The 22,560-nt window shown below is 40.5% G+C and overlaps 1 protein-coding gene and 1 pseudogene across 1 annotated transcript in view; one reads left to right on the top strand and one right to left on the bottom strand.

Moving 5' to 3' along the window:
- PSMD1 (proteasome 26S subunit, non-ATPase 1) overlaps window positions 1-15,345 on the top strand; it is a 95,507-nt gene extending 80,162 nt beyond the window's left edge. Inside the window, exons 20-25 of the mRNA XM_045481686.1 lie at window positions 1,153-1,322; window positions 3,539-3,631; window positions 5,191-5,277; window positions 6,049-6,195; window positions 12,847-13,003; window positions 15,125-15,345. Coding sequence (XP_045337642.1) covers window positions 1,153-1,322; window positions 3,539-3,631; window positions 5,191-5,277; window positions 6,049-6,195; window positions 12,847-12,993 — 644 coding nt within the window. The 3' untranslated portion in view covers window positions 12,994-13,003; window positions 15,125-15,345. The remainder of the gene's footprint in view (window positions 1-1,152; window positions 1,323-3,538; window positions 3,632-5,190; window positions 5,278-6,048; window positions 6,196-12,846; window positions 13,004-15,124) is intronic.
- A 4,757-nt stretch (window positions 15,346-20,102) lies between these two features.
- On the bottom strand, window positions 20,103-20,667 carry LOC123596955 (annotated as a pseudogene).
- Between the last annotated feature and the right edge of the window lie 1,893 nt (window positions 20,668-22,560).

Genomic DNA, 22,560 nt, shown 5'->3' on the forward strand with positions numbered 1-22,560 from the left:
TTCCCATTGCTTCCAATCCAAGTTTTCTTATTTGTTTGCCTGACTGGTTCCTAAAGGCATTCAACTTTTCAACCCCTATTAGCCTTAGATTCTTAGTCTTTCAAGGGCCCAATAATGATCCAGCTGTCTAACTGATGGTTGGATCTTCACTCTTGTTCACTAGTTTTCAAACTGTTTCTCTGCACTCCTTCAAGGGATAGTCTAGGGCATGTGGCAAGGAATGGGCGAACAGGACCGGCTCTGAGCCATAATACTCTCAACAGCCCAAACTTCTGATTACATAGAATTAGCTCTGGTTTCATTGTTTCACATATTGTGTGTCCTCAAAAAATTTCATCTGAATCAAGGATTAGAGATTAAAATTTTTCTTTTGTTAGTGATAGTACTCTAGTTCAAGTGCTCAAGTTCAAACCTTCATATTGCCAATGGGAAAAGAGACTTTAAGAGGTAAAGTCATTTGTCCAAGGTCATAAGGCTAGTTAAAATGTTGGAGCAATCTACTATCAGACATAACTAAAGCAGAAAGAGTAAAACTAAGCAAACAATATCTGCCTCTTGCCTCTTTGCTATTGTTTGCAAATATGTGTACTGAAATTTTACTTTTTGTTAGCATTAAAAGCCCCAGTGTAGAATGTAGATTAATATTTAATTTAGTGGGACACCTGGGTGGCTCAGTCAGTTAAGTGTCCAACTTCAGCTCAGGTCATGATCTCATGGTTTGTGGGGTTGAGCCCCACATCAGGCTCTGTGCTGACAGCCCAGAGCCTGGAGCCTGCTTCGGATTCTGTGTTTTCATCTGTCTGCCCCTCCCCCACTCAATGCTCTGTCTGTCTGTCTCTCTCTCTCTCAAAAATAAATAAACATTAAAATTTTTTTAATATTTAATTTAGCATTCAGTTTTTATATCCTTTAGGCTTCGTTTTATGGAAAATGCCTACTTATACAGAATGAAGGTCTAGTGCTGTAAAATACAGCACTTCAGTTTTGGAAACCCTAGATAATTCACTGGCTAACAAACTCCAGCTACTCCATATAATATTTTGTGAACTGTATGCTTAAAATAATCACCAAATGCTTCCGTAGTGCAGTGCTTAGAAATCTTTATTATGGCCCTACTGGTTTCATGTTCATGGTTTCTCTCTTTTTCTACAGGTGGTCATAATGTCACAATCTCCTTGCAGTCCAGGACTGGGCACACCCATATGCCTTCTGTAGTTGGCGTCCTTGTCTTTACCCAGTTCTGGTTCTGGTTTCCTCTTTCACACTTCCTGTCATTGGCTTATACCCCTACCTGTGTCATTGGCCTTAACAAGGACTTAAAGGTATGTTTGTAAGACTTCACGTTTATAGTGTGTCTTCTTCACTGTATCCTACCTAATCACCCACTCACAAGGATTTTCATGAAATTTTAAAGATGAATTGGCATCTCGCCAATATTTGTTTCCCCTTCAAACTCAGTCATCACCTTGTTGAGTGGAGTGTGTCAGTGGAAGTTTTGAAAATCAGGTCTCCTTACTAACTGTGTAACCTTGGATGAATCAGTTGAGAGGGAATGGTAAGAGAGGAGGCAAATTTAAAAATACGAAAAGGTTTTATAGCTCACTCTTACCAATTTTATTTAATACTGAAGTTCTGTAAGAGCCATTGAAGGATTTCATGCAGATAAATGACATGATGAGGTTCGCACTCTAGAAACCTCATTCTGGTATCCGTGGAAATCCATTACAGTGAATGCTATTGCGATCATCTGGGCAAGGAAGAAAGAGGACCTGAACTAAATCTTAACAAGGAGTGAGGCTTTGAGGCAGGGCCATGTTTCAGAGTTGTATGATGCTAGAGTATTTGATGGAAGAAAGGATTATTTCTAAAGGGAAAAGCAAAATAGGAGGATGTCTCTTTGGTAGTGGCAGAAAACAAGACCAACAATGAGAAGCCAAGGAATCTGACAGAGAGAAACTAGTCACATAAGTCAAGGACTGGAAGTGATACATCCCCTGTCATCACACCGTCCATGTTTTTTTTAGTGGGGTTTGTGCTTAGGTCTTTCCTAATCCTGTGGCCTGATGATTCACCTTCTTGTTCTTCCATCTTCTCAGAGCCTTTTGACCTTCAAATAACTCTTAAATCTGGTCATCACTTCTGTTAAAATGTTCTATTAAATTTTCAAAGTGGAAAAATTTGGGACCAGAAAATAGCTGATGAAGATTGAGTATTTCATCCAATTGACTCCCCCCCCCCCCCCCCCGGTATAGCTATACAGTCATTTATCCTTTAAGTGTTTCAATATAAAACTACTCACATTTGTAAATATTGAGCAAATATTTGTAAATATTCTTTCCAAACAAGAATCTTTAGGTTCCCCAGTCCCTAACCTTTAACCTTTAACATTGTGGTGAAGCATCCTGTATAATCTGTAGGGACTTTTCCCTCTAGCACACAATCTTCTGATCTCTGTTTTCCATTCTTTACAAGGAAAGTAGAATGAAAAAGACAAGATTCCAAGGGTGCTAGGGTGGCTCAGTCATTTGAGCGTCTGACTCTTGATTTCGGCTCAGGTCATGATCTCAGAGTTTTGTGAGTTTGAGCTCCGTGTTGGACTCTGTGCTAATAGTGCAGAACCTGCTTGAGATTCTCCCTCTCTCTCTCTGCCCTTCCATTGCTCGCACTCTCTGTCTCTCTCAAAATAAATAAACTTAAAAAAAGACAAGATTTCTTATCCTGTAAATATGATGCCAGTTACCATTCTCTGTCAGTGTAAATTGGGTAAATAGGGAAAAATTCAGACTAGAGAACTTTTTTTTTTTTTTTTTTTAACGTTTATTTATTTTTGAGACAGAGAGAGACAGAGCATGAACGGGGGAGGGTCAGAGAGAGGGAGACACAGAATCTGAAACAGGCTCCAGGCTCTGAGCTGTCAGCACAGAGCCCGACGCGGGGCTCGAACTCACGGACCGCAAGATCGTGACCTGAGCCGAAGTCGGACGCTCGACCGACTGAGCCACCCAGGCGCCCCTTGACTAGAGAACTTTAAAACCTAATCACTAAGTAATGTGAAGCTGACTTTTTCATCAGGCTCATGTTGGGCTCTTATAAGGAGTGATTACATGGTATAGAAACCGTGTTCAGACTTGTATAGATTGTTAGAGTGGTATAAGGAAGGTACATGAAAGTTAGGTGTGCAGGCTAACTAATCAAAGAACACTTTACAAAGGAGGTAACCGTTGATCTGATGCTCACACCATGAGTGAGACTTAGGAAGCAGGGTGTGTGGCCAGTAGAGATGAGATCAAGGGGGTGCCCATGAACAGGCACAGAGCCTCAGGAAAGTCTAAGGAACTGCAGGTAGTTCTGTAAAGCACCTAGAAACAAATTCAGTGAAGAAGACAGATGCCTGTAAGGGAGTTTTGTAAGAGAACATTTAGCCTAGATTGAAACTTCTGGCATTCCTTTGCATTGTGTGCTTGTTAAGAGCATAAAATACTTAAATCTTGATTTGGGTTATTTTAATGTAAGGAGGAAAACTCTTTTATTTCTTCAGATGCCGAAAGTTCAGTATAAATCAAACTGTAAACCATCCACATTTGCATATCCTGCCCCTCTGGAAGTACCAAAAGAAAAAGAAAAGGAAAAGGTAGGTTCTTTGTTCCCTTGAGCAGCGCTTGTACTTCTATATAGAAGCTGCTTAGTGTTTTACTTGGGTTTGTTTTAAATATTTTAATGTTTTAAATTAGATATTTTCAAAGTAATACTTCTTATGGTAAAATCCAACATTACACAAGAATGTAAAGTAAAAGCCCTTTTTCTCTCCTGGTCATCCAAGTCCCACGTCACAGCAATCATAATTTGTGAATCCTTGCAAATGTTTTCTCTGCACATGTCAGTACTTTTTATATCACAAATAATTGTTGACACACTGTTCTGCAGCTTATTGTTTTCACTTTAACAGTTAATCTTTAGGGGACGCCTGGCTGGCTCAGTCGGTAGAGCATGCAACTTGATTGATCTCAGGATCATGAGCTCAAGCCCCACTTTGGGTGTAGAGCCTACTTAAAATTTTTAAAAGTATCTAAGTTTTTCAGTGTATATGGATCTCATTTATTGCTGCAGAGCATTCCCTTTATGTACAATACCATTATCTGTCTTCTCAGTTCCTCGCATGATGAACACTTTAAGGTGGTTTCTAATTTGTCACTGTTACAAATGAGACTAGAATAAGAGTCTTTATACATGTGTGTTTGTGCACTTGTACGAGTATATCTATAGGTTAGGATCTTAGATGTGATTGATTAGAAGTAATGTACATTATTTATTTTCATAGATATTAACTAAATTTCCTTTCAAAATGGATATAACCAACTTACGCTACTAACAGCAATGTGTGAGAATACTCACTGATGTGTGTTAAATCAGACTATCGCGAGTTAGAGAGCTGCACTTGCCCCTGAAGTTTTCTCAGTAAAATTATCCTTTTTGATACCTTATACTAAGGAAAATACTTGTCTTCCTCTCAACAGTGCTCTGTATTAGCCAGTTGATTATTTGCTGTAAACTTTGTAAGTGGGGATAATTATACAACTGACCAAATTTGAGGGTGGTGGGTGATGAATATCTCTGACGACAACATCCTGTTCCATCAGCTATGTTTCAGACCCCTGGCTTTTAGGTCTGAAACAAAATCAGCTTATACCAATACTGCCAGCCTTCAAAGTCCCTGTTTTACCTTCGATTTTAGCAAGACCCATCAAGAAGGGTAGTTCTAGGCTAACCATTCACCCACTGTGTATTACAATTGTAGAGCATCTAATTCAGTAAGAGGATCTTTATGACCAAGTTTGGAGGAAATTTTTATGTTTTCTAGTGCTTTCCCTATAAAGTAAAAATGTATGCAGCACCCAAATATCTCAGAATCTCATGATAGCAAATCCACATCCAAGGTAGACTACAGATTAAAAAAGTAGTAATAATAAGAGTTATATTGGATGCAGGCCTCTAGGAACTAAAGAATCACCTGAGGACTATAGTAGAAAATTATATGAATAAATGTCCTGCTTATTTTTCGCATTTATTCCCTGGTTATTTTGTTATTTATGATACTTACTTCCAGGAAACAAAGTATTATAGAACTGATTTCTCTGTGGGCTTGTAGCTTGTAGGTAAGAGACTACGATTTACCATGTTCACTTCCTCTAGGTTTCCACTGCTGTCTTATCTATTACTGCCAAGGCTAAAAAAAAGGAAAAAGAAAAAGAAAAAAAAGAGGAGGAGAAAATGGAAGTGGTAAGTATAATTTGGTGATCATGTGGGTTGATATATCTATCTTTATCATGGTCCAGGTTCTTCGTAAGTGAACATTTCCATACCTTGCTCTTGGCTTCCTTAAGTAAGTATCCCGTTCCAAGCATAGAGACTCCTAAAGTTTTAATTGGAAGAGAGTTGAGTTCTTGGAGGAAATGACAACTAAAGTGGGTTTTGAAGGGCAGAGTAGAATTTTCAGACAATGAGATGATGTTGGGAGAAAAAAAGGCCCTTTCAAGCAAAGAGAATATCATTTGTTTAAATAGACCCTCTTTTTATGGTCTCTCCTGGTAGAAAAACTTCCTTATCCTTTAAAACCAAGTTACATAGCATTCTCACCCCTAAGCACAGTTGTCCTGTCCATCCTGAGTCTGGTATGACTTTAGTTGTATTTTCATTACATCTAATCCTAGCTACCTTTTGTACCTAAGAGTTGCTCAGTAAAAGGAATGTCTGAGTGGCCTAGTTGGTTAAGCATCCAACTCTCAGTTTCAGCTCAGGTCATGATCTCACAATTTTGTGAGCTCGAGCCCCACATCGGGCTCTGTGCTAACAGTGCAGAGCCTGCTTGGGATTCTCTCTCTCTCCGTCTCTCTCTGCCCCTCCCCTGCTCACACTGTCTCTGTCCCTCTCACTATAAATAAACTTAAAAAAAAATTTTAAAAAGGAGTTGCTCAGTAAACTTATCAAACGTTATTCAGTGATGTGGAAGAGAAGTAAACCTTTGTTGGGTTATTTTCTCATATTTTCCAGGACGAAGCAGAAAAAAAGGAAGAAAAAGAGAAGAAAAAAGAACCTGAGCCAAACTTCCAGTTATTGGATAACCCAGCCCGAGTTATGCCTGCCCAGCTTAAGGTCCTGACCATGCCAGAGACCTGTAGATACCAGCCTTTCAAACCAGTAAGTTATCTATGGCCCTTAGCTATATGCCAGTGGGATATTAATTCGTAGAACAATGACATATTGATAGAGGAGGATAAATCTCCAAAGCATTGGAGAAAGCTCTCTAGAACAAATCAGTCTCTTAGCAAAAGAGAGGACATTCCCTTCCATTTCATATAGATTTGGGAGAGATCTTTTTTTTCCTTTGGGTAACCCTACAAGCATCCTTCATCTACCAGAGGCTTACATAATAGAAGTTCCTAATACAGCATGGTGATAGCTATGAGGTCAGCATAGACTCCAGGACCAGACATCCTGAGTTTGAATCCTGACTGTACCATTTACAGCCTGTGTAACCTTAAGTCTAATACTAAACCTCTCTCTACCTCAGTTTCCTCTCCTGTAAAATAAGAATTATACCTAACTCAGGAATGAAAGAGTGAATAAGGTGATAACAGTTAATACACAAGCACTTAAGAGCATTGAATTTTACAATTTGAAAAGGATCTTTCTGCCATTTAATTTATTCTAAGGAAGAATGTTTCAGGTTAGAAACACTGAACAATAATTTGAGCATGAAAATGTCTTTTTTTCCCCCACATTCTTATAACTGGAAAACAAAGCTGTTAGTAGACACATTTAATACATCCAGATCCTGGGCCTGTCTACAGTGCCATAGATGAGATTTCTATAAAAAAAAAGTAAACCCATTCTCATCAACTTGAAAGTGGTCCCTGATAGTTGTGAGTGGAAGGCATCTCTTACCTACACTTGTGAGCCAAGGTCTTACCTAACTAGATTATCAGCTAGAGGAGAGAAGGACAGGGATAGATGGCTGTATTTAGTGGTGAAGAGCTAGAATTGGGTAGAACTGAGTTTATACTCCAGCTCTGCCATTTCTTAGCTGTATAACTGAGACAAGTCTTTTGATCTTTTCATGTTTCAATTTCCTCATCTGTTAATGTTGTAAAGATTAAATAGATCATTATATGTAAAATGCCTAAAACAATATCTGGCACATGGGAAATTCTTAATAAATATTAATTGATGGGGCACCTGGATGGCTCAGTTGGTTAAGCACCTGACTTCAGCTCAGGTCATGATCTCGCGGTCCGTGAGTTCAAGCCCCGTGTTGGGCTCTGTGCTGACAGCTTGGAACCTGGATCCTGCTTCGGATTCTGTGTCTCCCTCCCTCCTTCCCTCCCTCTCTCTCTCTCTCTCTCTCTCTCTCTCTCTCTCTGCCCCTCCCCCACTCACAGTCTCTCAAAAATGAATAAATGTTAAAAAAAAATTTTTTTTAAGAAAATTTAATAAATATTGGTTGATGGTGGTAACAAGTCACCAGATGGCTGTAGGTAGCAAGGCAGTCAGGCCAGGAAGGCAGGAACAGTTTGAAGATCTTTTCCTACTTCCTATTAGTCCTTCATTATGACTAGAACCTAATACTACTTGGTCTGTAGTGTACAATGAATGAATTCATAGAACCACCAATACACACCTTAAATGCAGTCACTGTCTACTCGACTACCCAGTTCATCTAAGTGGCATGTTTACAGAGAGTGTATTCTAACAGTGTCTAGAAACTGCTGTTGCCAGTTTAAGTGGGGTATATCAAGAATAGATCTATTAGCACATAACTAGTGAATACAGAAAGCACACAAGACACCCAGTGTTCTTGACAATTACGAAGAACCGAAGACAGCAAAGTATACGCTCCATATCATGAGGCCATATGAGAAGACTGATATGTTTCTGTTGGAAATTAAATGTTTATTAGCATTTGCTCAGAATGAGAGGAAGCTGCAACCGTTGTCCATCTAGGAGTCAAAAGACTGGCTTTGTCAGAGCAAGCCAGCAGTGAAGGCTAAGGAAGAGTTGCCAGCTGCCTGGCTGACTGTTGGTGGTGTGCTTCCCTAATGCACACACAGCCCCTCAGCAAAGACTGGAGACTTACTGGTTCCAGGTGTTTAAGGAAAGCCCTGCCCAATCGTAGCTGACCACTTAGTTGAGTAGAGACTACATGGTCACGTACAGCAAAAAATACTTTATGGAAGAAGTTCAGAAAAGTCACAAAACAGACAACAGCAGACCCTGGGGAAGGGAGAGAATCTGATTTCCAGAGTGCCTGCATGATATTATTTTAATGTCCAGTTTCAACAAAAAATTACAAGACAAAGAAATAAAAACCTAGATGCCTTAGGCAGACTAAATCAACTACTTAAAATATTTCTGAAAACCTAAAGGAACTAGGTTTAAAGAACTAAAGGAAAGTATGAGAATGTCTTAACAAGTAGTATCAGTAAAGTGATAGAAATCATAAAAAATAAGAGATTATGGAATTAAAAAATACAGTAACTGAAATGAAAACTATTAAAGGAGCTCAACAGCTGATTCAAGCAGGCTTGGGCAAACTTGAAGATAGGTCAGTTGAAGAACAACTCTCCAAAAAAGGGTGAAGAAAAATGAACCTCAGAGATCTGTGGAACACTACCAGGCATACCAGGCTACATAAAATGGGATAATGGGAGTCCCAAAAAAGAAAAGCATAGAATATTTAAAGAAATAATGGATGAAAATTTGGCAGATTTTATAAATGTTACTCATCTACATATCCCAGATGTTCAGTAAATCCAAGAGTGATAAACCCAAAGAGATCCACACCCAGCCCCATCGTGATAAAATTGTTGAAAAATCTTGAGAGAAGCAACTCATCATATACTGGAACCCTAAATAAGATTAACAGCTGATTTGCCACCAGAAACCATGGAGGCCAGGAGGCAGTAGGATGATATATTCATAGTGCTGAAAGAAAAGACTCTCAACCAAAAATTCTGTATCCATCAAAACGGTCCTTCAAAAATGAAGGTGAAATTAAGACATTTCCAGATAAAAATGAAGAGACTCTGTTGCTAGCCAACTTGCCATACAGGAAATACTAAAGTGAATGCTTCAGGCTGAAATGAAAGGACACTAGACAGTAATTTGAATCCACACGAAAAAATAAAGAGCACTGGTAAATGTAACTACATAGGTAAATCCGAATGATAGTATAAATGTATTTTTGTAACTCTTCTCCTATCTGGTTTAAAAGACAACTGTATTAAGCAGTCATAAATTGGTATTGATGTATGCACAAAAGCATAATTTGCATTAAACTATGTCATAGTTCTGGCTGCTAAAGCAGATTGCCACCTATCGTTTAAATGGCTTAAACCACAAACATTTCTCACAGTTATGGAGGCTAAAAGTCCAAGATTAGGACGCCAGCATGATTGGGATCTTAGTAAAGGCCCTCATCTTACTTTACACATGGCCTTCTTCTCATTGTGTCTTCACAAGGCAGAGAGCAGAGAGGAAAGAAGCTCTCTTCATGGCTCTCCTTATAAGGGCACCGATTCCATTATTAATGAGGGCTAATTGCTTGCTAATGGCCCACCTGCTAATACTATCCCTTTGGGGGATAGAATTTCAACATGTGATTGGCAGGATGAGAAGACACAGACATTCAGTTCATAACACAGTAACAACAAAGGAGTGGGGAAACAGCTATATTGAAGTGTAGTTTTTGTATACTTTGAAGTTAAGTTGCTATTTTTCAGTGAGATTAATATGTTAATTGTAACCCCAAAGACAACCACCAGACAAAACAACTCAAAAGTAGACTGAAAGAAACAAGGAAATTAAACTAGTACACTAGAGGGGCGCCTGGGTGGCGCAGTCGGTTAAGCGTCCGACTTCGGCCAGGTCACGATCTCGCGGTCCGTGAGTTCGAGCCCCGCGTCGGGCTCTGGGCTGATGGCTCGGAGCCTGGAGCCTGTTTCCGATTCTGTGTCTCCCTCTCTCTCTGACCCTCCCCCGTTCATGCTCTGTCTCTCTCTGTCCCAAAAATAAATAAACGTTGAAAAAAAAAAAATTAAAAAAAAAATAAACTAGTACACTAGAAAGTACCTACATAATGCCAAAGGAAGCCAGTAGTGGAAGAATTGAGAAACAAAAATATAGAAGACATACAAAAAACAAATTGCAAAAATGGTATGAGTAAGTCTTACCTTAGTAATCAGATGAAATATCTTTTTTTTTTTTTTAAAGTAAGTTCTAGGCCCATCATAGGCCTAGAACTCACAGCTCTAACATAGAGTCTTATGCTCTACCAGCTGAGCCAACCAGGCACCCTCATGAGATGTAAATGGACTAACCACTCCAGTTAAAAGGCAAAGATCAGCCAAATGGATAAAAAAGAAGAGGATCCAACTACATGCTCTCTTATTAAGAGACACACTTTATGAGGTGCCTGGCTGCCTCAGTCAGTAGAGCATGCAACTCTTGATCTCAGAGTGCAAGCCCCATGTCTGGTGTAGAGATTACTTAAAAAATAAAACAGAGGGAGGTAAACCATAAGAGACTCTTAAATACAGAGAACAAACTGAGGGTTGATGGGGAGATGGGTGGGGAAAATGGGAGCTGGGCATTGAGGAGGGCACTTGTTGGGATAAGCACTGGATGTTGTATGTAAGGGATGAATCATAGGAATCTCCTCCCGAAGCTAAGACTACACTATATATACTCACTATATGTTAGCTAACTTGACAATGAACTATTAAAATTTAAAAATGATAATAAAACAAAAAAAAAATAAAATCTTAAACACACACACACACTTTAGATTCAGAGATTCAAAAATTAAAAGCAAAAGGATGGGGAAAGATATCCCATGCAAACAAGTAACTAAAAAAAGAGCTGAAGCAGCTGTACTAAATCAGAAAAAAATATATTTTAAGACAAAAATTGTTACTAGAGACAAAGAACATTTTATAAAATTTTATAAAAAGGTCAGGGACTGACTGGCTCAGTCAATAGAGCATGCAACTCTTTTTTTTTTTTTTTTTTAAAGTAATCTCTGCACCTGACGGGCTCGAACTCATGATCCCAAGATCAAGAGTCACGTGCTCTTCCGACTGAGCCAGTCAGGCGCCCCAGAGTATGTGACTCTTGATCTCAGGGTTGTAAGTTCGAGCACCATGTTGGATATAGAAGATTACTTAAAAAAGAATAAAATAAACCTAAACCACATAGCTATAAAAGGCTCTTTCCTTATGTTGTTTATAATTGCAGGATTTGAGTTGGATTATTTCATTCCAATTAAGCGTAAAATAGTACAGTTATAACCTGGAGCCATCTGTTTCCAAAATATTGGAAGTCCTATTTGTTGAACGTAGATATTTTCTTCCGTTTGGTAGACAGTTCATCTCCATTTGGTCCTTTAAATGGTTCAGGTAAACTTGCAGGCCATGGAGGATTAGTGGCCTTGTACTGTGATTGTTCTTGGGTGAATATGGATAGCACAGGCAGGGTCCATTCATAAAATGGCTCCTCTGCAAGGAAAGCATACTTTTTAAGGGAAAGAGTCAGAAATTAATGTGTATGGATATGTGGGTGTTGAGAGAAGAGAAACAGAATAGAGATAGAAATTCATGAAGGCACACCAGTTTTATAGCATGGCAGGGCAGAGTTCCGACGAGTAAAAATCAGATTAGGTTGAACTGCAGAGATACTTGTACATACATGAATCATTTGACTAATGTGCTTGTGCTTCTTTTCCTTCCCATTAATGTGCTTTGGTAGAAATAATGTTTTTCCAGATGTGCCCTGCCACTGTCGACTGATTTAATTACAGAGAGCAGCTTTCCATTTCCTTTGACACAGGCAAGAAAATAAGATAAGATTAGCACACCAGAGATGGGTGAAGAGTTTGGTATTTGAATTTACTTGTAATATGTTTGGGAGAGGGCTAATGCAATTGCTTTTACACTATAGTTCTTCTTTGTTGCCTATCTACTACTTTGTTGTCTTGTATCACAAGGATTTATAAATTAAAGTGAAAAACAATCGGTAAATCTGTGATATTTATGTCGTTCTCTCTGTCATTCTGAAATTGCCGGAGAAAAATTGGCTTTTCATCCGTAGATTGTCTTTTGTGTCCAAAATGATAGTTTTCTCACAAATAATAAAGTATCTAGTACACTAGCGTGCTTCTTAAACTTGAATATGCACACATATCACCTATGGATCTCGTTAAAATGCAGGTTCTGTAGATCTAGGTAGGGCTATGTTTTCTGCATTTCTAACGAAGCCCTAGGTAGTAATGATGCTGCTGGTCCAGGACCATGTGTTGAGTAGCAGGGCATTAGAATTCATATCTATACTTAGACAGTAGACGTTCTCCCTACATTCAGACTGAGGCAATACTGGAAGTGCTTACTGTTCTTCGCTTGGGATGCATCATCTAAACCTCCTACCATCCAGAGCCACTGGGCTAAGTTTGTAAATATTCCTTATGGATTACAATTTTCTTTATCCTTTGTAATGTACACTGACGTTGCTTTCCTCGTTTAGTCTTCAGACTATTCCTGAAGGAATAGATGTGGAAGATCTTATTAGCCCCTTCTCCCTGTTGAACAGTCTGTCACCACTGTAGCATCACACAGGCACAGATGCCCAGGTTTCCTGACTTTTGTCTAGTATAAGTGTAGTTCTATTCCAGTCCTTTACTTCCAAATCATTCGAGTAGTCTTAAAGGTACCATTTCGCAAATATGCGCCCTAGACTCGGAAGCAGTCTGAAAATATGAGTGGAATTTGTGCTTCTTCATTCCTTGCTCTGTGTTTCCAGCTCTCCATTGGAGGCATCATAATCCTGAAGGACACCAGTGAAGACACTGAAGAGCTGGTAGAACCTGTGGCAGCCCATGGCCCAAAAATTGAGGAAGAAGAACAAGAGCCAGAACCCCCAGAGCCATTTGAGTATATCGATGATTAAGGACCCAGAGGTATGTGTGGAATAAAATTGTGTATCAAGGGAAATCTGTTGTCAGTACGTCATAAATGTTTTAGGCAGAGACATTGTCTCACTTCTTCCATTCCTTTTATGCTTAATCCCTATTTACTTAAATGGTATTAAAATTTCCCCTCTTTTTGATTTCTTCCTGTGCACATAACCACCCGTTCCTTTTTCTTTTTCCCTCCACTCTCTCTGCCCTGTAGTGTTTGACCAATGCTACTAAAGTGGCTACAAACTGTTTTCATAGGTCCATGAGGAGGTAAGGAGCTTGCTCCAGAATGTAAATCTACTCAATGCTTCTTTCATCAAAAAAACCTTGCTTACTTACCTGCTCCCCCTAGAAAAAAGTCTGCTGAACTAACAAGTTGCTCACAGTAGAGTTGATTTACATTTTGATGTAAGCCCCTTATTACAGATCAGTTACAGTTCATGGGCCGGCCTGGTTCATGGATCACACAGGTCTAGGCTTCTCACTGATTGATCTCTCTCTCCCTTTCCTTTGGCAGTTCTTTTGGCACTGAAAGCCTTAATAATTTATTTATTCACTGAAGCTGTTGAACATCTAATGTGATAAGACACGGTGCTTAAAGGTACTTTGGAGTCCATTAGACTATAACACAAAGCTTTGTCCAGTTGAAAAAGATTATTATTCCAGTATTCTAACAGTGTTGGAGTAGGTCTTTAGGTGCAGAAGATTGGAATAATCTATCTAAAGTCATGAAATTGTCCTTTTTTCCCCCATCGTGTTAGTAGTCATCACATACTTGAAGATAACCTATGAACTATATAATCAAGGTTTACTAAGTCCACCCTAGTGCATGTACATTGTCAGACAAATAAGAATTTACTCTTCTACTCTTCGAAGATAAGAAGAACAGGGGCACCTGGGTGGCTCAAGTCAGTTAAGTGTCCAACTTGCTTTCAGCTCAGGTCATGATCTCACGGTTTCTTGAGTTCGAGCCCCGTGTCAGGCTCTGTGCTGACAGTGTGGAACCTGCTTGGGATTCTCTCTGTGCCCTTCCCCCACTCACACTGTCTCTGTCTCTCTCAAATAAATAAATACACTTAAAATGGAAATAAAAATAATAAAAACAGTATCATTTATTACATTATGACAAAAGAAAAATACATTTAAACGTCAGGTGGTAAGTCTAGCACCATGAGTGTTACCCACTGACCAGCATTTAATGAAAGCTTTTTACAGAAGTCTCAGATAAATATTAAGTCAGAAACCCTGCCATTAGTAGGAAACTATATTCAAGCCTCTGAGAGTGTTTGGACCTTTGAGAGAGGGAGATTTACACTAACTTCCTGGTTATGTAAACTTACTTTTGAAAATTATTTTTCAGCCTTTGGTTTCCTAAGCTTTACCCAAGCAGCACAAGGCACTGTTGATACAATGAGCACTCGGTGTCTATGTGGAAATGAACGGACTCACATTAGCCCCCTTAATTAAGCCTTTATAACACCCTCACACCTTACTGAAAACCCCCTGATTAAATCTTTCAAGGCAATTAATTACAAGATGGCTTATAAAAGTTTTAGTTAGAAATTGGACTTTTTTTCTTTCTTCCTTTTTTTTTTTTTTTTTTTAAGTGAACTCTGCGCCCACTCACAGCCCCGAGTTCGAATGTCGTACGCTCCACCAACTGAGCCAGGCCAGGCACCACAGAAATTGGATTCTTATTCTTTTCAAAAGGATAAAATAGTCTAGTAGGAGTGTAAAAACTGTAGTCTGTCTTAGCAAAAAGTAGCTTTTAGGACGACACAGGCAGGGTTAGGGGCTAGTTTTAGACTTCAACAGCTAGTAATAAAAATAAAAAATAAAAAAATGTTTAAAGAATGACCCTAGGGGCTCCTGGGTGGCTCTGCTCGTTGAGCATCTGACTCTTGATTTTGGCTCAGGTCATGATCTCACGGTTGTGATATTGAGCCGCTTGTTGGGCTCCATGCCTAGTGTGGACCCTGCTCACGATTCTCCCTCCCTCTGATCTTCTCCCCTGCTCACATATGCACTCTCTTTCTCTCTCTCTCTCTCTCTCTCTCAAATACAATTAAAAAAAAAAAAAAAAAAGAATGACCCTAGCTTTCCCCCTCACCCCTTCCCTAGGATCTCATTGCTCTTCTGAAGAAGACTGTCCAGGCTCGTATGGGAAATGCCTGTGAGGACGTTCATGCCGAGACCCGCTATTCACTGCATGTATCATTGCCTCTGCGTTGACCTGAAGAACCTTGTCTCCAAGTCTTTGGTGAAGAGAAGATATAGGACTATTTAGTGTGCTCTTTACAGAACTTGGTTTTCAAATAAATATATTAAAATCTCAAAATGGACAAGAGCTTTTTAATTTGTTTTTCAGCCTCGATTTTAAATGAATGGACCTAGTATCCTCCCCCGCACCATGAAATGCCTAAACCCAAAGAGCTAAATCCTCGATTGTCAGGATGAGTACGCATGACTTTCATGTTGATGAAGTTAAACTAGTTTATAGGTTATTTGAAAAATTATGCCAAAAAAAAAAAAAAAATCAACCTTTGTTCATGACTCCAAGAATTCTCTGCAGTTTTTAAAATTGGATTGAGGGTATGGGTGCCATCATTTACTGAAGAAGTCCTTGTAGTGGTCGAAGGGAAATATTTAGGCAGCTCAGAAACATTTGTTTTTAAATAAGCTTTGCTGGAGTGCCTGGGTGGCTCAGTCGGTTAAGCTTCTGACTTCAGCTCAGGTCATGATTTCATGGTCTGTGAGTTCAAGCCCTGTGTCGGGCTCTGTGCTGACAAATCAGAGCCTGGAGCCTGCTTCAGATTCTGTGTCTCCCTTTCTCTCTGCCCCTCCCCCGCACGCACTCGCTCTCTCGCTCTCTCTCTCAAAAATAAATAAACATTAAAAAATAATTTTTAAATAAGCTTTGCTTATTGTTACCTGCTTTTGACCCTGTTGAGGACAATAGATACAATTCATTTAGCCACGGGATTTGATAATGTACCCTTTTTTCCCATTTTTTTCTACCCTTTTTTCCCATGTGCCTTTTAATTTGAAATATAACTGTAATATAATAATGATGCAGAAATTTGAAGTATATACAATTTGGTATGTTTTGGCAAGTCCTATTTTGATTTCTGTATTATCAGATCTTACTTAGATGTTGGGCTTTTGAAATAAGCAGATAAGGTCATTATTCTGACAACCTCCCCTTCTCGTCTTCTTGCCATATGAAGCGGGTCTTTGATGTACTGGGACACAGCAATAAGAGCTAGTTTGGGGGGGGATTGGGTGGGGTTCTTTGTGTTTTGGCCTTCAATCACGTAAAATAAAAGGTGACTTCCAGCATTTATACAAGAATAGTTCTTTGCTCCAACCTTGATTCTTACACTTTTTAATTTAGGATACAGCCTTCTAAGGGCTTCTGCGGGGGGTGCTATCATTAGAGGAAACAAACACTCAGACGGATCAGCCCTGTTCCACTCCACCACAGCTTTGTTGTTAGACCCAGGTCTAAAGGTTACTGATCCCAAAGGATGGCTCCACTCATTGGTTAATTTCATTGTATCCCCTCCTTTGTAAATTCCTGTTTCCTCAATATCAGATGATTCTATAAAAGAGATTATCTCATTTCCTAGCCTCTCATTAGCTATGTCCTTCCTGTTCAAGCTCTTAACATTGCTTGCATTTCAGACAGTTATCTCTAACATTTCCCTTAATATATGAAATGTTTATAAAACAGAAGTCTCTCAATGATGTCACTGTCCAAAATTGAGTAGTCTGGGAGAGGTGGTACATTCACTGGCCTCTGGCCAAAGTTATTCCATACTTATAGATTGAACTTCAGGGAGCGGTCAAGCTTTAGTTCCTTGTAAGCAGTGCAATTTAGGATTTGTAACTTGGTCTTAAATCTTGAGATTGTGTAGCTCTAAAAAAAATGTAAGCTGTAAAGTAAAATGGCCACTTGGATCAGATTATGATGAGATTGTCTATTTTCATGATGACTTTTGTTCTCCTAGAAGACTTCCTAGCATGTGCATAGCACTGAGAGCTAACCAAGGAGCAAAGGAATTTAAGGTGAAATAGAACAGGGTGAAATAAAGTCATGTGTGAAGACAGGATAGGAGCTAAGAATTGGCACATTCACCAGAAGAAACGGGAAAGTGGCGGCAGTTAACTCCCAGATGATGTCATTGTGGCGAACTTGCCGACTTGAAAGCAAGTGAGATGCACAGCAAGGAAACCAAATGGAAGGAAATTGATTTCTTGGACTGGGGTGAATACTAGAATCCTGTCTTTCTCAAACCCATCTGCAGTTAAATGACTGCTGAGTCTGGCTTTTAAAAGTATTCTCCTTATGGAGCGCCTGGGTGGTTCAGTGGGTTGAGCATCTGACTTCAGCTCAGGTCATGATCTCACAGCTTGTGGGTTCAAGCCCTGTGTCAGGCTCTGTGCTGACAGCTGGGAGCTCAGATCCTGCTTCAGAACCTGTGTCTCCATCTCTCTCTGCCCCTCCCCCACTTAGGCTCTGTCTCTCAAAAAATAAACATTAAAAAATTTTTTAAAAATAAAAGCACTCTCGGGGCGCCTGGGTGGCGCAGTCGGTTAAGCGTCCGACTTCAGCCAGGTCACAATCTCGCGGTCCGTGAGTTCGAGCCCCGCGTCAGGCTATGGGCTGATGGCTCAGAGCCTGGAGCCTGTTTCCCATTCTGTGTCTCCCTCTCTCTCTGCCCCTCCCCCGTTCATGCTTTGTCTCTCTCTGTCCCAAAAATAAATAAACGTTGAAAAAAAAATAAAAGCACTCTCCTTAGACTTTAAGGCAAAAAACATGACTTCAGTAAATGTCTCTAGTGGAATATAACCATTTTTAACTGCCTTTTATGCTAGTTGGTTATCATGGGTAATGATATGTAAATTAATCTCCAAGAGCCATTTTGTTAGACAAAGAGCTTTGATATTTTCCTCTTCGCCCTCCAATGTAAAGGTATAACAAACTAATAAATCCTTAAAGATACCTTATCTTTTAAAAAATTAATAAAAGTACTCTCCATGGCATCAATAGCAAGTCTTTTCCTCCTCTGACCAACCTGTTCGTTTAACAAATTCAAAAAATACTTAATTTGAGCATTTCTTTGTGCAAGGATTCTTGGGCACCTTGGCAGGTCCCACTCCCTCTGACTGCTTTTGAGCTCTAGCCTTCCTCAGAATTGGGTCTTTGGCCTTCTTGGTCCACTCTCCAAGCGAGCCCATCCATCCCACACCTTCATCCACCGTCTTTGTGCAGATGATTCTCCAGTCCACATCTCTCCCACCCTCTTCATCTGAGCTCTTGGCACACACATCCAGCCACTCACTGGATCCCCATTCGGGCTGCCTCTCGGGCACTTAATACAGTGTATCCAAGACACTTCCAGTCTCCTCTAACTTTTTGGAGCTAATGACAACCCCTCCATCTGGCAGCTCGCACCAGAAACCCACGCTTCCCCCTTGACTCAATGTTTAGCCTCAATTATCTCTTCAGTTCATCCACCCTCCTTCCGCCACTGGTCACTACCCCTGGTTCAAGCACTTAACTGTCTATCAGCCTCTAGACTTAGCCCACTCTAATCCATTCTCCAAACTGAGCTTTCTACAATGCAAATCATAGTAATCTGCTTCAAGTTTCTCAGTGGTTCTTTGTTGAATAATGCCCAAATTCTTTAGTAAGTGTTCAAAGCTACACAAGACTTTAGCTGCTGCTCAGCTCTCCAGCTTCTCTCTTGACTTCTCCCACCTCACGCCCAGAACCACTTACACTTCCTCCAAAGATCCAAGCTTTGTGTCACCTCCTGGCCTTTGCACATACCATTCCCTGTTCCTGAAATACCCTTCTCTTCTTCACTCCCACCCTGTCCCTCTAGGTCTGGTGAATCTACTAGTTAGTTCTTTAGGTTTCAATTTATAGAGACTTACTTCAAGAAACCCACACCAATTCCACCTCCCCTCCCCCACCCCCAGAGCTGGACTAGGTCCTTCTGCTTCCCCAGCACCCAGTATCACCCCCTATTGTCCTTACTACCGTCATTCATTGCCTAAGTTACCTATTTTCCCCCTCATTTGTCTTTGTTTTTGTTTTTTTTTTTTTAATGTTTATTAATTTTTGAGAGAGAGGGGGACAGAGGATCTGAAGCGGGCTCTGCACTGACAGCAGTGGAGCCCGATGCGGGGCGTGAACTCACAAACCATGAGATCATCACCCAAGCTGAAGTCAGACATTCAGCAGACTGAGTGACCCACCAGGCACCCCTCCCCCTCATTTGTCTTGCTTACATTTATAACCTTAGCACATAGAGCATGATCACCTAGTCATTGACTACCTGTATCGAGAACTGAGAGCCACAGCTGAGCACTAACAGAAGGATTGGGACGGAGTCCATGAGCACGTAAGAGGTGATTAATTCATCTGTCTTGGAGCTGCCTTCTCCAGGGATCTATAAAAGTCTTTTCTCATTCCTGTCGTGATTAAACGTTCCTGCTAAGGACTGTTTTTCAGTTTTGTTCTTGGAGAACCCAGGCTTTTCTTTGTGTGTGTAGGGAAGATCATGTCTCTGAAATCTATAATTGGCATGAGATGAGAAGAAATGAGCTTGGGCAAAGAAGCTTTTGTGGCTTTGTCCCATACCCCTCCCCAACCTCCTTATCTTCATTATTAATGAGACAACACTTCCACTTTCCATGAAAAATTCCTTAGAAGGTGGTTAGCTTGATTGTTTCTAAAGTTCAAATTCCTTTTCTACCCTTTCCTTTTTTACGATTAAAAGCCACAGGGGCCCTTCCAAGCCAAACTACGTAATGGGAAAATCGTGGACTCTGGCCTCAGACTGGTTCATATCCTGATCTTGTCCCTTGGTGGTTTTCTCATTTGTACAAAAGAAATAATGTTCACCTCAAGGTTGTTACAGGGATTAAATGATAATGGCTAATTATTACATCCTTAGTATGTGCCCGACACTACTGGGAATCACATGTGTTCATATACTCATTCCTCACAACCCCCTAGGATATAGACGCATTTACCTTGAGATCTTTTTTTTTTTAAACTGATAATCAATTTATTAAAAAGGCTGACTTAAGCATCTGCAGTAGTAACCTCAACCTCAACTCCTGGCTCAATAGTGATGCAAGTAATCTGTTTAACAATCTCAGAAGGACGGTGCAAATCAATGACTCGCTAATGGATCCTCATCTGAAAACGATCCCAAGTCTTAGAACCTTCACCGCAAGGAGTTTTTCTTGTAGTGATTCTCAGAGTCTTGGTAGGCATCCGAACTGGTCCTTTCACTTTGAGATTCTTTTCCTTGGCGCCTCTGATCAGGTCAGCACATACCTTCTCCAAAGATTGTACGTTGCGGCTGGTTAGAGTAATTCTAATTTGCTGAATCGCCACCTCCGGTTCCACAGGTGTCTTCCCGGTGGCTTTAAAAGCCACGGCTGCCGCGCGGCTTCCTGACCGACTTGTTCCTCGGCGACAGCGAACAGCGGTGAGACAGGAGCAGGAGCCGGGCCTCCAAAGCTTCGCTGTGGCTGCGAGCGCGTTTTCCTCAAAGAGCAAGATCTTCTTTATTAAAGAGCCTAGTACTTAAGTAGGCCTTAACTAAATTTTAGCTGAATAACGGTATGGTCTCACCCTTCATTTTACACATGAGGACACTCATAACAGTGACGAGACCTGTTCAACATCAAGAGCCATTTGTACAGTTGTGTCTCCAGTTCATCTTTCCATTAAGCTGGTCGGTCTCTGGCCTGTTAATTTTCTGGCCTTGTTTGATCCAAAGGGGCAACAGACAAATGGCAAATAGCTGCTTCTTTGCTTATCCTATGTCCAGACTCTGCTCCTAGTTTGTGTCCGCCACACTCCTAAGCCAGGACACCTTTCTAGAAAGGGGTTGTCAACAAAAGCAGTATTTTATTTCATTGTTCTCTCTTTTTTTTTAAGTTTTTATTTAAATTCCAGTTAACATACAGTGTAATATTAGTTTCAGGTGTACAATATAGTGATTCAACACTTCCCTACAACATCCGGTGATGATCACAAGTGCCCTCCTAATCCCCATTCCCCCACCCACCTCCCCTCTGGTAACCATCAGTTTGTTTTCTATAGTTAAGAGTCTGTTTCTTGGTCTGCCCCTCTCTTTTCTCCCTTTGCTTGTTTGTTTTGTTTCTGAAATTCTACATATGAGTGAAATCATGGTATTTGATGGTATCTTTCTCTGACGGACTTATTTCGCTTAGCATAATACTCTCTAGCCCCATCTACATCGTCGCAAATGGCAAGATTTCATTCTTTTTAATGGCTGTGATATTCCATTATATATATACATATATATAATGTGTGTGTGTGTGTGTGTGTGTGTGTGTGTGTCTATCTTACATCGTTCATCAGTCAGTGAACACTTGGGCTGTTTCCATAATTTGGCTATGGTAGATAGATAATGCTGCCCTAAACATCAGCGTCCATATATCCCTTTGAATCAGTATTTCTGTATCCTTTGGTTAAATAGTAGTGCATTTGCTGGATTGTAGGATAGTTCTATTTTTAACTTTTTGAGGAAACTCCGTACTATTTCTCTGGAGTGGCTGCAACAGTTCGCACTCCCACCAGTGCACGAGGGTTCCCCTTTCACATCCTTGCCAACACCTGTTGTTTCTTGCGTTGATTTTAGCCATTCTGACATGTGGGAGGTGATAGCTCACTGTAGTTTTGATTTGTATTTCCTCGGTGATCAGTGATGTTGAGCATCTTTTCGTGTGTCTGTTGGCCATCTGTGGGTCTTCCAAAAGTAGTATTTTTCTAATCCCCGGAGCCTCTACAACACAGCCCACTATTGATGGGCGTTTCCCATCTGTTTGCTGGGGTCTGGGCAGCTCCTTTGGTGCATGCACTCAGTGTTTTCCAAATCAGTGGGTTATTTATTTGCATCCGGGAGATAATTACTTTCCAAGATCTCAGGCATTACATACAGCTGGGACTTGGCGAAGAGTTGGAGAGACAGAAAGAGTTTCCCATGAAGTCATATTCCCAGGACCTGGTATGAGCAGCCTCTGACTCCTGTGCCATGATCTCTCAGAAGCCCTGATTCATGTTCTAAAGATTAAGAGGTTCACAAGCATCAAAGGCTTTCGCTTATGAGGGGTAGAAACTAGCCTGTCCAAAATAAGGGGGGCGGGGGGGGGGGTGACGGGTCCCTAAGCAAATTCCTTTCTTTGTTCTTAGATTAGAAGCCTTCAGGGTGAGAGGAAGGGCTATTCACTTACCTCACTGCCAGCCCCAGGAATCAGTCTCTCCTCCAAGCCCCTCTCGGGCATGCACGACACACGGTTAGCAAGGCGATTCATTGTTCTTCCATGGTTTCCTGTGTAGGATGTCTGTTAACAAGCCAGTCCATAAATAAGCTCCTGAAGGGCAAGCATCAAAGTATCCCCCAAAGTCCCTGTCACAATGTTTGATAAATAAAGCCTATTGGTTTCAGATTAAATAATTGCGTTAGCTTGGGGAGTCTGGTGATTCTGACTTACACATGATTAGC

Source organism: Leopardus geoffroyi, chromosome C1, assembly GCF_018350155.1.
Source record: "Leopardus geoffroyi isolate Oge1 chromosome C1, O.geoffroyi_Oge1_pat1.0, whole genome shotgun sequence".
In the NCBI taxonomy this organism is placed as follows: Eukaryota; Metazoa; Chordata; class Mammalia; order Carnivora; family Felidae; genus Leopardus; species Leopardus geoffroyi.